The sequence below is a fragment of the Emys orbicularis genome, chromosome 4 (assembly GCF_028017835.1).
Source record: "Emys orbicularis isolate rEmyOrb1 chromosome 4, rEmyOrb1.hap1, whole genome shotgun sequence".
NCBI lineage: Eukaryota > Metazoa > Chordata > Testudines > Emydidae > Emys > Emys orbicularis.
In genome coordinates, this window is record NC_088686.1 from 66,606,270 (window position 1) to 66,622,961 (window position 16,692).

At 45.3% G+C, this 16,692-nt stretch overlaps 1 protein-coding gene across 1 annotated transcript in view; it reads left to right on the top strand.

The window, feature by feature from the left end:
* The first annotated feature begins 880 nt into the window (after positions 1-880).
* The window catches only part of HEATR4 (HEAT repeat containing 4), a 43,087-nt gene continuing 27,275 nt past the window's right edge, over positions 881-16,692 (top strand). Inside the window, exons 1-8 of the mRNA XM_065404282.1 lie at positions 881-1,818; positions 4,362-4,549; positions 6,038-6,181; positions 8,223-8,423; positions 8,801-8,944; positions 9,681-9,863; positions 12,317-12,477; positions 13,876-13,980. Coding sequence (XP_065260354.1) covers positions 881-1,818; positions 4,362-4,549; positions 6,038-6,181; positions 8,223-8,423; positions 8,801-8,944; positions 9,681-9,863; positions 12,317-12,477; positions 13,876-13,980 — 2,064 coding nt within the window. The remainder of the gene's footprint in view (positions 1,819-4,361; positions 4,550-6,037; positions 6,182-8,222; positions 8,424-8,800; positions 8,945-9,680; positions 9,864-12,316; positions 12,478-13,875; positions 13,981-16,692) is intronic.

Genomic DNA, 16,692 nt, shown 5'->3' on the forward strand with positions numbered 1-16,692 from the left:
TATCAATTCAGCATCTTTGCAAGCAGGAACAACTCCCTATAAAAGGTCTAAAAAAGACAAAAGATATGTCTGTGTGACTCTTACAGCATGGAAGAGCAGTGTTGATTGAGGGGTGGGGTGGGAGGAAGGGCAATAAAATATGGTAGGACTGAATGAATAATGTAAATGGAACTAGTCTTTTTTATTCCTAGATGGGCGCTTCTCTCTGTCAGGGCAGGATGATGTGGGAGTAGTATGAATTTCATCTGCCTGTGCTCTGCCTGTGATGTGGAATGGCTGTATCAACGAGTAAAGAGAACAAGTTAATGGGAAAGAGTGGATCTTTGCTTATTTTCTTTTTCTCTCTCTAATTCTTTGTTCCATTCTCCATTCCTTTTCTCCTTTGTCCTTCCTTTATCATTCACAGAAATGTAGGCTCCAGTTCAACAAAGCACTTAAGCACATGCTTAAGTCCATTTTCAGTGGAGTTTAAGCATGTATTTAATTGCTTTGCTGAACCTGGCAAAGGAGTTAATTGTACCAGATCTGTCAGCACTGTTGCTGACCTGCTGCCCTATTCCCATGCCAAATCAGCTTCATACCAGCTGGTGCTAGGGAAGTGTGTCTTCTAGAAATGCAAACTGAATGCATCTTCAGTGTTAAAAGATGCTTCAACTGGCAATAGGGGAAGTTGCTATGGTGGAGCTCCCCTTTCCTGCATGATGGAATGGGATAAACTGGGGTGGCCTTCTTCTTTGTAACATTCATTATTTTGATGGACTCCAGCAATGCCTTGGAGATATGAGATGCTGATGTATTAACATAGCTCTTCAAACTGATCTTTATGTTTTAAAGTGTTTTGTCAGCAGCAGCACTGAGGCGTTTCACCGGTGCTGGCAGGATGAAAATATCAGCCTTTTACAAGAGCAGTAATCCATTCCCTCTTAATGCTGAACTGAGGGTCACAGTCTCTGAGGACAGTGATGACCAAGCTGGGCGCTTGGTGTTGCGCAGCGGCTCTACTGCGAGCTCTCAGACTACAAAGGCCTCCACGCCCTTGCAAGACTTTTGCCTTTCCAAGCAGCACTATAGGCTCTACCAGAAAAAGTACTCCTTGAAGATAGCCACAGACCTGAGGTTCTCCAAGGAAGTTGTGAAGCACAGAGGACTGCAAAGCCTGCACTATAAAGAGTGTGATTTCAAGGATCTCTACAGTACTTCTGACATCATCCAAAAGCCAAAAAGGAAAGAACCCACGGCTAAGAAAGTAGGGCAACAACCATTCAAGCTTTGCCCTCTGAAGCAACCACCTTGCCATATGAAATTGGATTTTTCCCCACCTAAGGACACCAGGATTAAAGTCCCCATGGAAAAGAGACTGCAGAGCACCAAACTGGACAGCTCACTCAGAGAGTCATCTCTGCCGCCTATTACTCCTTCTCTTCCTTGTGAATCTCCTGCCTCACAGACATTCCTGACAGAATCCTATGAAATGTTATCATCCTCCATGACCAGAAGACAGGCAAAGAGAGTACCCATGGATAACATCCAAGAATCAAAGAGCGAGGCCCGGGGATGGGAGCAAATGCTATTGGAGAAGCTGAATAGGTCCACAGCTCAGTGGATTGTGAATCAGCAGACTGCCTGGGGTGGTTGGATTCAGAATGTCCATGGCTTCAAGAAACAAAAGTTTGACTGGAACAGAATCAGGGATGAACTCTCTTCTGAAAGCGAGTTGAGATTATTGGATTCAATTCAAGCAGAAGAAGATGCCGTGGAAGTCAGTCCCCAGAGCCATGTGGAGAAGAAACCAGAGACACTGCTTCCAGTTTATTACAGGTGAGAAGGACTCATTCAATAGGTGTAATAGTGCAGTACATGCAATTCCCTCTTTTGGCTTAGAACTGAGTGGCAAACACATTCCCAGTTCTGTAGAAAAATGTCAAAGTTTTGGAAAATGCTTTGAAAATCCCAAACCAAGAACTTCTTTGAGGAACTGGGAGTGCATTTTGTTTTGTTTCAGAAACACTGAAACAGGAATGTATTCGTGTTTCTGAAACACAATATGTTCCCCAGGCTCCCTGGGAGCTGTGGCTTTGTGGCAACCTACCAAGTAAGCTGCTGAGGCGCCTGGTAGCTTGGTAGCCAAGGCTCCCAGGGCTTCCCAGCTCCTCAGTTGCCTGCCTGGTGGGCTGTCCAGGAGCCAGGAAGTCCTGAAAACCCTGGGATTTCTGTCTGTCTGGCAGCCACCAGGCAGGCTGCCGCAGAGCCAGGAACCCTAGAAGCCCAGGCTGCCCCGCTGTCATCCAGTTAGCCTGCCCAGGAACCAGGGAGGCAGGCTAGCTGGGAGGAAACAAACAGGTTTCTGTGAAAGTTTCATAAAAATTGACACATTCCCACAAAATGTTTTGATTTCAATAAATTCGCATTTTTTTGACAGAAAAATGTTCCATTGGAAAATTCCCAGCTAGCTCTACTTAGTCTTTTCAAGGTGAGCTAATACCCACATCTTTCGTTGTCAGGCTAACATTACCCTTCCCTTTCTCCCATCTCCTTATCTTATTATTTATATTGCCATAGCTCCTAGGAGCCCCAGTCATGCACCAGGACCCCGTTGTGCTAGGCACTGCACAAACACAGAACATAAAGACGAGCCCTGTCCCAAAGAGCTTATAATCTAAATATAAGACAAGAGACAACAGATATAGACAGAGGTGTGTGTGTGTGGAGGGGGAGACTGTGAGGAAACAATAAGACAATATTGGCCAGCATGATAGGCAGTGCTCTCAGCACACCAACAGCCTAACTGCGGGTAAGTTTTTTTTGTATGTATCGTGGCAAAGGAAAGTTTTGAGGAGGGTCTTGACAAATGGCAATGAGAGAGTTTTGCAGATGTTTATGGGGAGCTTCTCCCAGATGTGAGGGGCAGCACGGGAAAAAGCATGAAGGTGTTTGAAAATTTAATCAGTGGGCAGTGGAGGCTGGCTTCACAGGCCAATCGGAATCAAGCCTCAACAGCTCAATAGCGAATAAGAGATGATAGAAAGGGTGGGATTGACTGTGAAGGGCTTTGAAAGTGAAGACAAGTAGCTTATGTTTGATTCAATAGAGAAGGGGGAGCCAGTGTAGGGATGCAAAGAGAGGGATGACATGGTCAAAGTGACAGGCTAGGAAAATGATCTTTGCAGCAACATTCTGAATGGATATGAGCAGGGGAAGTTTTCATTTGTCCAGGCCAGAGAAGAGCATGTTGCAATAACTGAGATGCAAGACTTCTCATTTAATAGTGACTGCCAGCATAGTATTTTTCCTTGTGTTGGGAGATGGAGGGTTAAAACATGGCTTCTTCTGATGCCATTATAAGTGCTACTGGATAGATCCTCAGTCAAGGAATGGGGTCCCAGGTGAATCATATAACCTGGTTATTGCTCTGAGACATATAGTTCTAGCAGGTTTGGGTGGCTTACTGAGGACCAGGTCTGTTACAGATGCTGAGCTAGCCTCCTCCAAGAGGTGCTTTCAGCCTGGCTGGCAGTTCCATGCAGAGGTACTCTGCAGAGGGAAATGGGTTCACTGATTCTACCCACCCAGATGATGGTAAAGTGCTGTGATGGCAGATGGCCAATGGAGTGACGCAGATGAGCTTGAAGTTGCTCCAGGGAACAGAAATGTTTAAAGCAATACTCTTAGTCTTTGAGACAGGATGGCCTTTCATCTGGTGTAGTGACAGTGCACACTCACAAGAAGCCATCCTGACCAGCAGTTTATGGTGGTCATTTTCCGCCCCGACATGCATAGGTATCCTGGTAAGGATTTAATTTAAAATCCGTCTTAAAGAGACCTCTTCGTTTCCCCCAGAGTGGCTAGCAAGGGCTTACATTTGTGTATTTGATATGATGCCTATCACCTATCTGAGCATCTCCCAAAATTGTGAAGTGCACACAGAAGATAAATGTATCCCCATCTCTCCTCCCAAGACATCAGGGACTTTTTTTTTCTTTGTGAGAAGGCAAGGAAGTGAGTGCAGGGAATGAGGTTGTGGAATGCGCATTAAACAGTGAGCAAAAAATATCAGATTGTTGCACACCAGCCAAACTGTGCTGAATGAAGCAGAGGGGAGTGAGCTGTAGCAAAAAAAAAAGTGTTTGTGTAATGAAGCAGCATATCAAAATGAGATAGGTAATGACCAAGGTAATGTAAGCATTCCTGGAATGCCAAGTTCAGAGCTATTTGAATATTTTTAGAACAGCATACAATGGATATTAAATGCAATTTTTGATAAATACAGCAAAAGGGCATTCTTGCCCATACTGTCCCCTTTCCCCCTAATTGCTCCTGCTATAAGCCAATGCTAGGCTAACAGCATGTTTCTTTTCTTTCAGGGTACCTGCTTACTGCCCGAGGGTGCTTTGGACAGATGACCCAGTTGGTACTAACAGTATAGCTCATATAATAGGAAAGAAGTGTCTTAGACCAGCATCATCTTTGAAGAACCGGGAACGGCTGAACTCCCGTGTTGGGAAATACTCCTACTCCACTAAGAACGCCTTTGAGCAGGAGCTCTACTTTGGTAATGTGAACCAAACCTCCTACCAATTCCTATGCATGATTTTATGTGGTGGATAGATGATCTGGCCAGGCCCGAGTACACAGGAAGCAACCTGGAACCACAGGATTAGTGACTTTGAATCAAGTGTTATGAACTAAAAAATATGGGCAACTGTTGTAAAAGCTGTAGGAGTTTCTTGATTTAACTATATTAACACTTTTAATCCCAAAGGACTAGTGCCTCATAATGAAGTGCACTCTATGTGGGCCACAGCTTGAGCCCATCTGAAAAACTTGTTAGTGTAGAATGCGGCAGCCTGCTTGTTTGCTGCTGCACGCAGAGAGCTCTCTGCACCATGAGGGATCCTTGACTCTGGAACTCACTCGCTTCATTGGTCCTACAGATGACTTTTTTAGATACACTGAAAGGTCTGTCTATTTTCCTGGGCTTTTGGGGATGGGAGAAGGTGGAGAACAGAAAGTATTAAGAATCGGGATAATCTTACATTCCTTGATATTCTATCATTTGGCAATTGAGGCAGATTTGAATGGACAAGTTGTTTGTTTGGATGTTTGTTGTTCCTTGTGTGTATTTTAAATAATCGAACAAGTGCCTAGAGCTTGAGATAAGAAGTTGTTAAAGGGGCACCATCAATTTAACCAGACTTCTGTCCAAAATCGAAGATCACTATAACAAAAAGAGATTAAAGAAAATGTTTTCTCTCTTCAGTTTGTTCATGATGTGTATTTGGCAGCATTTTGTGAATAGTCCGATCCACTGTTTCCTATGGATGTTTAGTCAGTTTTCCCCGCAGCTTGTGTGGGTCTTTCATACAGCAACAGTGGGGAGAAAAGCATTTTACAGAAACAAGAAAAATGTGATTGTAAAGCCAAAGAAATTGGCGAGGGCGGGGCACTGGGGCAGTCCCTGAAACTATTTTTAACTTGTTTTTTGGTGTTGATGGTGAGTCTTCCATTAAATAATTTTGCCATGTTCATGCTGGTATTGCTAACATATGAGCCCTGTGCTCTTATCTGTGTAGACCCTGTGAAGTTGTGATCTGCCCCTTCATCCACAGGATAAGAGAATTCAGTGGGAAAAGACCTTCATCCATATTAAAAGGAGACAAAATAGTGGGTAGCTAGCCTACTAGTTGTGTGTTGCTGGAGAGAGATCTAGCTTCAGGAGTGACCCCCGGTCAATTGACCTCTGGGCTGGCTTTGTTGCAAAGTTGATATGCTGGTCATAGTTGTGAAATTAATTGCTGAAATGGACCCAACAGCTCCAAAGCCACAGCTACATTGTAACTGATTCCTACAATTCTCCCTAGGCTACATTGTGAGGGCCCTCCCAGCAGCAACAATAGCTGTTCCAGAGCATTCTCAGAGGTACTGGGAGAAATAATGGATTTATCCCTCTCTTTATATGTGTTTCTGATCTACAAAGCCTGACAGTGTATATAGACAGTGAAGCTCTCCAATTTAGTTATTTGTACCTGTGTACATTTAGGGACAGTCAAGATTGTCCATCAGGTAGCTGAGAGGGGAAAGGATCATTTCATCCTGGAGAATCACGATGAGTACCACAAACACCTCCAGCAGCACTTCCCGAGACCTCCAGAGCACTGGAGTTTCAAGCCACAGAAAGGGGCAGGTAAGAGACCTGTGCCAGCCTGGGGGACACTAAATAGAGAACTACTTCTTAACAAGTAGACCATGACTCTCAAAGGAGATAGTTTAGGGGAAATCACTCCCGTTTCTTGTCTCTGGCTTTCCATTGAAGTAGACTTGCATGGTTACTTGCAACTGAGTCCTCCTAAGCAGTACCATGTAAAGCAATGTGGTGATTTTGTGGTATAGTCTTTGAAGTGCCAGACGAGCTAGTGCGAAGGATTCTAGGGTACATTGAGCAGTATTAGTTGAGAGGAGCTGAATGTGGGATCAAGGGATGAAAAAGGATGAGTACTCCTGCTGTAGGTTAGACTTCTCAACTCCATTTGATTTTTTGAGGAACCTCCACAGGTCAAATATAGATTCCTGAGGTGACAGTCTTTTGAGCAGAGAATTTGGCTTTCTGTAGCCAGAGTCTGTTGAAGTGGAGGGTTCCTTTCAGCAAGAGTTTTTTACTCATCCACTCTTTTACAGCAAGACCCCTGTCCCTGTATCAAGTCCTGTAATAATATATTATCGTGTAATTGAAAATTGTATGCATACCCACAAAGGGGCAGTATTAAGGTTACATAGACACTTCCTAACTTTTGAGTGCTTAAGTTTGCAACCTTAATAATGTTCTTTTAATGTAATAATAAAAAGCATGGAGGAGGAACCCACAATAAATTATATTATGTGCAACTGTAAAGACCCCCCCACAAGAGTCATCAGCAGACTTTGGACCCTAGGACCTTTAGATTCACAGCACAGTTCTCTACAATTGAAGCTAAAGGAATAACTCCTTAGCTGGAAGCAGCAGTAGACTGTTATCCTCCATGAAATAGCTACTTGAGGAGGATATTTAAGCACAGGAAAGAATGGGTTATATATGCAGGAGTAGCTCCCTGTTACAGCCACATATCCAAGTACATAGATTTGGCAGATTCTTTCAGAGAGGCAGTGCAACTAAGTGGATGTGACTTGGATCTGTATATTAGCGACCTGGGTTCCGTTCCTTCCCTGCTCTGTGACCTTTTGCAATCTTTCACATTCCCTCTGTAAAATGAAAAGGGACTGATACAGACTTCTCTCTTACAGTAGAGGTATGAGGCCATACTCAATAAAAACTCAAGTTTGAAAAATTATTAACGTCAGTCAGTAGAAGAGGTGGATCTAGAACTTATGGTTTTCTGGACAGTTCAGTGTATCCTCTGCTATGCCAAAGAATATTTCAAGGGGGACAAGTGGTAAGAGGAGAAGAAGGAGGGTCAGGGTTTTTTTTCTGTCTTATTTGGAGGAAGATAGTGTTTTGAGACCCCTCCAGAATGATGCAGGAGGCTCATTGAAACCTGGAAGCACATGTAGTGCAATTGGAATGTTCATAAAATTAAGGACAAGTCTTGAACAAGTTCTACTAAACGTATACAACTGGCAATTTTCAGGGGCTTGTAACTTGGCCAAATATGGACAAGCTTTCATGGGGACAGAGGAAACACCTCTCTAATCACATGAGTATCCCTTGCACTGCTTCAACCTGTGCTGTACCTGTTCTATGAGTGTATGGAGGCTTCAGTCTTCCGAGCTATTGAACAAACCCTAAATTCACCTTTTTTTTTTTTTTTTTAGAAAAATGCCTTATCTACGTTTTTGGAAAATACACTGTTTGAGATATAAGTCTTAATTCTACTCAAAGGGGGCAGCTTCCAAGTCTTCATCCACCCTTAAATTCCCTGTGTTAAAGTATCCAGTGTCCTGCCTTTATATCTCTCCATCCACTTAGATTTTTGTCTCATCACCCTACCGATTTACTGAAGTAAACACAAGATCTCTCTCTTTCTCCCCCTCCCCCCTATTCTGTAAGGGATTTTTTTGTTTTTAAAATATTTAATGTCAGTGAGGCTAGTGAGAGAAGGCTAGGTACAAGAAGTGGATCGTACAATTTATTTCAAAAGCACTGAGGTTTGTGGTCTTTCTTAGCTGATTGTTTTGGGCAAGGGATAAAGTGGGCTGGTGCTAATCTGTTTCTAATAATGTTGTCTGAGCAGCTCGGAGGCCTGTGAGGGGAGCCTTCCGTTGGATTGCTCTGCCTACCCTTGCTGATGACTTTGCACAAAAGGGCCAGGAGTCATCTCCTGCAAAGGCCAGGAGAGGGAGAAATGAGCACATGGAACCTAAAGAAGTCCTGCCTCAGCATGTACATATCCTCAGAACTATGCTGGAGCAGTGGAAGAACGCCTGGAAGCTGAGTGAGTAGATGTGCTTATTGAAATTCCAGTCTTTCTAGTCTATAGTGGCTAAAGGTAGCCATTAGTCTGCTTGGTGGGTCATGCAAGAGGAACTGGCAGTCTCTAATCACCTTTTTTAAACTCTTTCCTATTCATAGGTCTTTAACAATAAATAATATCTTTAATTCCAAGAGGTCATGTAATCCAGTCCCCTCAGTGTAGGATTGTTCTCTCCTGTATAGTCTCCAATGCTTTGTCCAGTTCAAAATGAATCCAGAGGTGAAGTTTCCACCAATTCCCTTGGGAGACATTTTCACAGTTGGGTAGATCTGTTAAAGATTCCAGTTCTTTGTTAGCGGAACACATTTTCTTCTGTCTCCTTCCTTTCTATTGCTCAGCTCCCCGGTGGCAGAATGCAACTATTGAAGGCTTAATGAGGGCCCTTACAGATATACATGATGTCATTCGGGTCACAGCTCTAATAACCTGTGCCACTGCAGTGTTGGAGCGACCCAGACTAGACAGTGACAGTCAGGAGTCAGGTGAGAGAAGCCTAATTTGACATTGTTGACTTACACTGTTAATGTGAGGAATCAGATTGTTGTTATGAAATATAGTTTATGAATGAAAACAAGGGGAATGGCCTGACCCCTGAAGTTACTGAATATTATTGGAAGCTGTGTTATATGACATCACTGGCAGCCAATAAGAATGCTCCATTTGGGCCTAGTCTTTTAAAGTCATTTCATAAATGACATGTTTTAAGTACCCTAAATTCAAAGGGTTTGATTAATCTTATTTTCAAATATATGCAAATTCTGAACACGTCCCCTCGGCTCCAGATGTGATATCCTGCATATATAGAAATATGAGAGGCGCATGGTCTCGTGGTTAATGCACATGGGTGGGAGTGAGGAGATAAGATTGCATCCCCAGGTTTGCCACAGACTTCTTGATGTGTCCTTGGGCAAGTTACATGCCCTCTCTTTGTCTGTGTGTCCATCTGTAAAATGGGGATGAACATACTTTGCTACCGTTCCGTGGGTTGTGAAGCTTAATTCATTTTTGATGTGAAATGCTTTGAGATCCTCGGGGGGGAGGGGTGTTTGAGAAAGGCAGAGTATTGGTACTGCAGTATATTTGTAAATCGAACATTTAGTCAAACATTCCATATGGCAAATGCATAGAAAATATGTTGCTGTTTCTGTATGGGTAATAGAGGGAGAGAGAGAGAGAAGCTGCTGTCTTATTCAGAGCTCATTATTTTCTGAGTTGTAGGACTACATGGCATTGGAAAGGCCCCAGTTATTCAGGATGTGCCTGTGGAACTACAGCCTTTGCTTAGAAAGACTCTGAGGGATGAGAATGCCCATGTGAGAATGGCAGCTGCCGTGTGCCACTACACCATAGGGATGTGGAACGATGAGGCACAAATGATCATGAAGGAAGCTCTGGTACATGGTAAGTGGCTTTACTGCTGCTTCCCTCTGTTGTTTACTTTTCTCCTACACCTTCATCAACTGAAAAATCCCTGCTTTGCAGCTACACACTTCAGCCTGAGAAGGCTAGATGCCGCTCCCTCTAGAACCAGCCAGAGCCATTCAGTTTATTAGCAGAGTGGGTTACCGGAAAGCGAGGGAAGGGGGACTGTCCCAGTTTGGAGTGCACTGCCTCTGAACATTACATGCCCTGCCAGCCCCCAGGAGCCTGGTACTGGAATTGATAACCTCTGTAAGATAGTGTAATGTGCTAAACCACCAGTGCTTCCATGCACCCATTTCATGTCATTCTGATTCAAGACAGAAGGGAAGTGATCTGGTTGATCCTTGAAAGACATTCAGTTCCTCCTGGGCTGGGGCTTCGCAGCTGTTCCGCTGTGCACAGCAATACTACATTACATTTTAGGCAGAAAATGAAGAATACTGTGTCCAGCTGACACCCTGCAGAGATACTTTGGAAAGAAGTTTGTGGCCCCAGCAACTAACTGCAGATATTTTGGGTGACTTTCCTATGAAGAGAAACAGGTGTCTGTTTTTTATTAGTTTTTGCTCTAGGAAAAGGGGAAACTCCTTTTAAATTAAAACAACAAGGAGTCTGTTGGCACCTTAAAGACTAACAGATTTATTTGGGCATAAGCTTTCGTGGGTAAAAACCTCACTTCTTCAGATGCATGCTCCTTTTAAATTAGTTATCTCAGGAGTCTGGGTGCATGTCACATTTCAAAGGTAACATTGTGGTTAATGCTCTATCATTTCTAAGAGGCTTAGTTGAAGCAGTGGCACTCGCTTGGTGCCATTTTCTGGACTAATGTTTTATTAATAATTCTGTTGACCCAAGCATGAGTCACAGTTTGGAGCCTTGAGGGTGTTCCAGTTGGGAGTAGAAATTGATGATGGATTCTGGTGGTGGTTTTTTTTAATCTTGTTGTTATTTACTAGTAATGTACAAAGTCCTGCTTCTCCAAACACACGAGGAACCACAGGCGTCAGCTTCCTCTGGGCCCCGGGGTGCTCAACCCCCCACTTCGCCTCAGGCCCTGCCCCCACCCCATCCCACCTCTTCCTGGCCCCACCCTGCCCCAGGCCCCTTTTCCCACCCAGTTCTGCCCCCTCCCCCAAGTGTGCCCCGTCCCCGCTCCTCCCAGGGTCATACATTGTGCTTGTCCATGAGGTCTCTGTCTCTCCCAGTCTGTCTTGCTTCAGTTCATCTTGAGTCTCTCTCTGGTGTGCTCTGCTCAGCACCAGGAAGGAGTGTTTAATGACTACACTAGGGAATTGGTAGCCAGGATTTCCCATTTCTATTGCTGACTCTGCCAGTAACTTGTTCTGGGCCCTTGTACTGGATGATTAAGTTATGTGCCTCTGTTTACTCTTAAATAAAATGGGACTGATACTTAGCAACCTCAGAGGGGTATTGTAGACTGTAGTTCATTACTGTTTGTAAAGCATTGGGAGATCTTATGATTAAAGATACTAGGTAAATGCAAAGAGCTGCTATGGATTGGGCTAAACCTTGTTATGGGTCAGGCATTGCTGCCGCCTTCCATTCAGAATAAATGTAAAGAAGCCATTGTAACTTGGTAACTGAAACAATAGCAGTAGCATCCAAAACACAGGCACATGGAAACACTAAGGAGAAGCTGAATCATGTAACCTAAGGGTCTTAAAATGCCAGGACTAGGCTTTGATTGGTGAAATTGTGTGTGTGCAGTCATTAAACACTCCTTCCTGGTGCTGAGCAGAGCAGTTAGGCATCTTCCCCGCTAAACATTAATGCTGCTTATCCCCTGACATTGATGGAAAACTTATTGTATGGGCCTAACATGTAGATCTACTACTGGATTTATCATTTGCAACAGAATTTAGCAACAAGGATTCATTCAAGGTTGGTCCTGGTTAACCTTAGGAATCATGACATCACTGCTAGAAGGCTAGACTTACACTGTGTGGCATAATTCCCTTCTTCCCTCCCTCCTACTGTGAGTTTTTACATCAGAAACAGGGTCACAAAGAATCCCATACAATTCCCCCACACCACAACTTCTTGTAACCCCAGTAACACTTCCTGCCACCCAATAAGAGGCCTCATTTTATTGTACCTCATGGGGCATATCTCCCTTGGGAGCACATCAGAGTTGCTTAGTCAGCCTCATGGGGTCACTGTTGAGTGGCATAAGATATTTCCACCCTCATGACTTGCTTGCCAACTCTGCAGGACCTGGGTGGTGAGAGCCTGGGGGCTTTGCCCAAACTTGGGGTATTGTACAACGCAGTATGGAACATTAGTGCTGGAGGGAGCAGGGGGTTTGAACTCTCAGTGCTTTGAGATGTACTAAAGAAAGTGCTATGGGAAGAGCATCGACATCATATATTCTGCTGTACAGTAACTTCCTCTCTCTTTCCCCTTGTTGGTAGGTAATTCTGAAGACAGCTGGGCAGCAGCACAGTGCCTAGCATTGGAGGGCATTGCCACTTTCCCTGTAGTAAAAAAGATCCTTTCCCAGATGTTTGATAAGAACGATGGCACCACAGAGGAGCAAGCGTGTCTTCTATTAACTCAGCTCAGCGAACGCTCGGTAGGTACCATTGCTGGGGAGGAGAGAAGCACCACAGAAAGAGAGGAAGGATCTGTGTGGCTGGGATCAGCCTTGCCTTCTGGCTCTGTCTCCCTGGGTGAAATTCACCCCATGCAGAAGTCCAGCACAACTTAACTCCTTATCCTGAACCTCTGCACAGGGGTGACTTTCACACTCTACAAGAAATGTTTGGGCAGAGTCTGTTCTGCTATGGTTTATTTCTTACTTTATTCAAAGCTCTATCTCAGGTCTTCTCAGGGTATGTCTACACTGCATGCTCCTTTCAGCGGTGTGTAGAATACATACACTGCATGCCCTCCCCAAGCGTGGGTATAAATAGCAGTGTAGATGGTGAGGCACTGTTTAGGCAAGTAAAGACATGCCTGAACCCTGTAAGTTCCCGGGTATGTACCCTACAGGGCTCTCTACTTGCCCAAGCAGTGCCTCCCCTGTCTACATTGCTATTTTTAGCAGTGTAGTGTCCTGCTGCCTCCCCACTTCTGGAGTCTTTCTCCACCCAGGGAGCTGTCAGAGCCTTTCCCTGCCACAGTGAAAGACTTTGGCAGCAGGGAAAGGCTCTGGCCAAGGGGAGGCAGTGGGGAGAGGCTCTGGCAGCTCCTCAGTGCTGAGCCTTTCCTTGCTACCTGCCTGCTGCTGGAGCCTTTCACTGACACGTGTAGCTACATACCGCAGTTTGGATGCAGCCTGCTTTTCACTGCGGCATGCAGTTACACATACCTTACACACCGCTGCAAGAAGTGTGCAGTGTAGAACATAGCCTCAGTCATTTGAGAGCAGGTGCAACTTGTCTCTTGGTTCTGCATTTAATGTAATTTATTATTGGATAGGAAAATATAGTAAAAAAATAAAATAAAAGTAAATTAAATTGAAAAACCAATTTTGCTATTTATCCATCTGTCACTCCCCACAGCAAGAGTTTCTGCTGCTTTCATTTCCCAGGCCCTAAAAGATACAAAGGTTCATCATTTCCTTCCCCCAACTGTCTGTGAGCCATGGCCATGATGCTTCCTTTACGATAAAAGAGATTCTAGCAGAGTTCTAACCGTCTTTCATCACTCTCACTTTGGTCTTTCTAAAGAAGCCAAAATCCTCTTCTCATTTGTCATGATGGTTTTATTGGGGGGGTTTATAAGGTGATTTTTCTATACAGTGTATCATAAAACCCTTCCCTCTTTAGCCAACCAAGAGTCAGTCAATAGTCTTAGGCAAAGTAGCATAAGGCAACATTTCTATCAAATACTGTGGGCAGCCCTTGATCTTTCTGGGTGAGCCTGAGCCTTCTCCACTAGCTCCTCCTTTGTGATCTAGATGCTATGCCAGTTCATACTGTGCTTGTTTTACCCTGCACTGTTTGTAAACAACTTACCCCTCTTCCAGAGCCTGGTTTACTCCCTCCTGGCAGCCAAACTGAACAGCTGTCAGTGGAAAGATCGGATTTTGGCTTGCAGAGCGCTCTCTCGTATCCGTGGGTATGTAAGCCAGGTAAGTCTTGCCTCAAGCTTCCTAGACATAAGTGACTTTCAAAGTCTGTTAGCATATTACAGCTGTTCAAAGTAGTTCCTCTCCTCCCCACCAACAAAATGTGCCTCCTGCTAGCAACCTGGCTAAGCCTTTCCCAAATTGTCCCTTCAAAAGCTGGAGAGGCTGCCTCCTATATCTGTGTAACACTGTCAATTTCTGTAGCAAATGCCTGTCTCCAAAGAGGCCCCAGACACTGGTGTTGCACATCTTGTGCTGTGGAGATCAAGAACTCAGCCCTGGTCTACACTACGAGTTTAGGTCAAATTTAGCAGCGTTAGGTTGATTTAACCCTGCACTCGTCCACACGACCAAGCCTGTTTTGTCAACTTAAAGGGCTCTTAAAATCGATTTCTGTACTCGTCCCCGGCGAGGGGTTTAGCTCTAAAATCGACCTCGCTGGATCGAATTTGGGGTAGTGTGGATGCAATTCGACGGTATTGGCCTCCGGGAGCTATCCCAGAGTGCTCCATTATGATCGCTCTGGACAGCACTCTCAACTCAGATGCATTGGCCATGTAGACAGAAAAAGCCCCGGGAACTTTTGAATTTCATTTCCTGTTTGGCCAGCGTGGCGAGCTGATCAACACAGGTGACCATGCAGAGCTCATCAGCACAGGTGACCATGGAGTCCCAGAATCGCAAAAGAGCTCCAGCATGGACTGAACGGGAGGTATTGGATCTGATCGCTGTATGGGGAGAAGAATCTGTGGAGGCAGAACTCCATTCCAAAAGATGAAATGCCAATATATTTGCCAAATTCTCCAAGAGCATGATGGACAGAGGCTACAACAGGGACACACAGCAGTGCTGCGTGAAAGTTAAGGAGCTGAGGCAAGCCTACCAAAAAACAAAGGATGCAAACGGTCGCTCCGGGTCAGAGCCCCATACATGCCAGTACTATGTTGAGCTGCATGCAATTCTAGGGGTGGCCCCTACCACTACCTCACCACTGGAGTCTCACGCAATAGGGATGAGGATTTTGTGGATGAGGAAGATGAGGAGGAGGAAGAGGAGGTTGAGGATAGCGCACAGCAGGCAAGCGGAGAATCCCTTCTCCTCGGCAGCCAGGAACTGTTCATCACCCTGGAGCTAATACCCTTCCAACCCGGGCTTCCGGATCATGAAGCCAGAGAAGGCACCTCTGGTGAGTGTACCTTTGTAAATATAATACAGGGTTTAAAAACAAGCGTGTTTAATGATTACACCTCTACCCCGATATAACGCGACCCAATATAACACGAATTCGGATATAACGCGGTAAAGCAGCGCTCCGGGGGGGGCGGGGCTGCGCCCTCCGGCGGATCAAAGCAAGTTCGATATAACGCAGTTTCACCTATAACGCAGTAAGATTTTTTGGCTCCCGAGGACAGCGTTATATCGGGGTAGAGGTGTAATTTACCATGCCAAGCCAGTAGCAAATAGTCTGGAATCTTTGCAGAACAAAACATTACAGCGAATGGGCCCGGGCTTTGGTGGCATTCAAACAACATCCCTGCTGTTAGCCACGCGGTGGGGGGAGGCCCGTTCATGTTGAGCTGTTCGTTTTTGGCTGACAGGGATCTTCCCTGATACTAGCCATGCGGTGGGCGGGGAGGGTGAAGCGATCATCCCAGAGAATTGGGTCGGGGGGGAGGGGCTTGGATTGTGCTGCACATTCACCCTAAAACCGCAGCCCCTCCTTTTAAATGGCCAACCCAACGGGCTTTGCTTGGTATGGGAAAGGAGGGCGCTGCTGTTTGAAACCGTTCCCACATGTTATGAAGGTTGAAGAAGCCAAAACCCTTTGCCTTACCATGGCTGCCTGCAAGCCGAATTCTGTTGCCCAGCCGAGCGTATGTGATGTCTCACACCAAACCGGCAGGCACTCAATATAAGAGGCAAAATGTGACCTTGTACCAAAAGCACATGTGCTATATAAAGTGAATCGCTTGATTCAGTGTGAAATAGTCTTCCCTTTGTTCTCTAAAATGTATCTTTTTGAATACTACTCTCCCTTTTTTTCCTCCTGCAGCTGCAAATGTTTCTACGCTCCCCGTATCATCTCCGTCCCAGAGGCTAGTGCAGATTAGAAGGCAAAAAACCCGCACTCTCGACGACGTGTTCTCAGAGCTCATGCAGGCCTCCTGCATTGAAAGAGCTCAGCAGAATGCGTGGAGGCAAACAATGGCAGAGTCCAGGAAAGCGTTAAATGAATGTGATAAGAGGAGGGAGGAGCACGCTGAGAGGAGGCAGGATGCAATGCTGAGGCTAATGGGGGAGCAAACTGACATGCTCAGGCGTCTGGTGGAGCTGCAGGAAAGGCAGCAGGAGCACAGACCACCGCTACAGCCCCTGTATAACCGCCTGCCCTCCTCCCCAAGTTCCATATCCTCCTCACCCAGACGCCCAAGAATGCGGAGGGGAGGCTACGGGCACCCAGCCACTCCACCCCAGAGGATTGCCCAAGCAACAGAAGGCTGGCATTCAATAAGTTTTGAACTGTAGTGTGGCCTTGTCCTTTCCTCCTTCCCTCATCCACCACCCCACCCGGTGCTTCCCTCCTCACCTACCCCTCCCAGGCTACCTTGCGAGTTTTCCCCCTATTTGTGTGATGAATTAATAAAGAATGCATGATTTGAAAACAGTAATGACTTTATTGCCTCTGAAACCGGTGATCGAAGGGGGGAGGTCGGT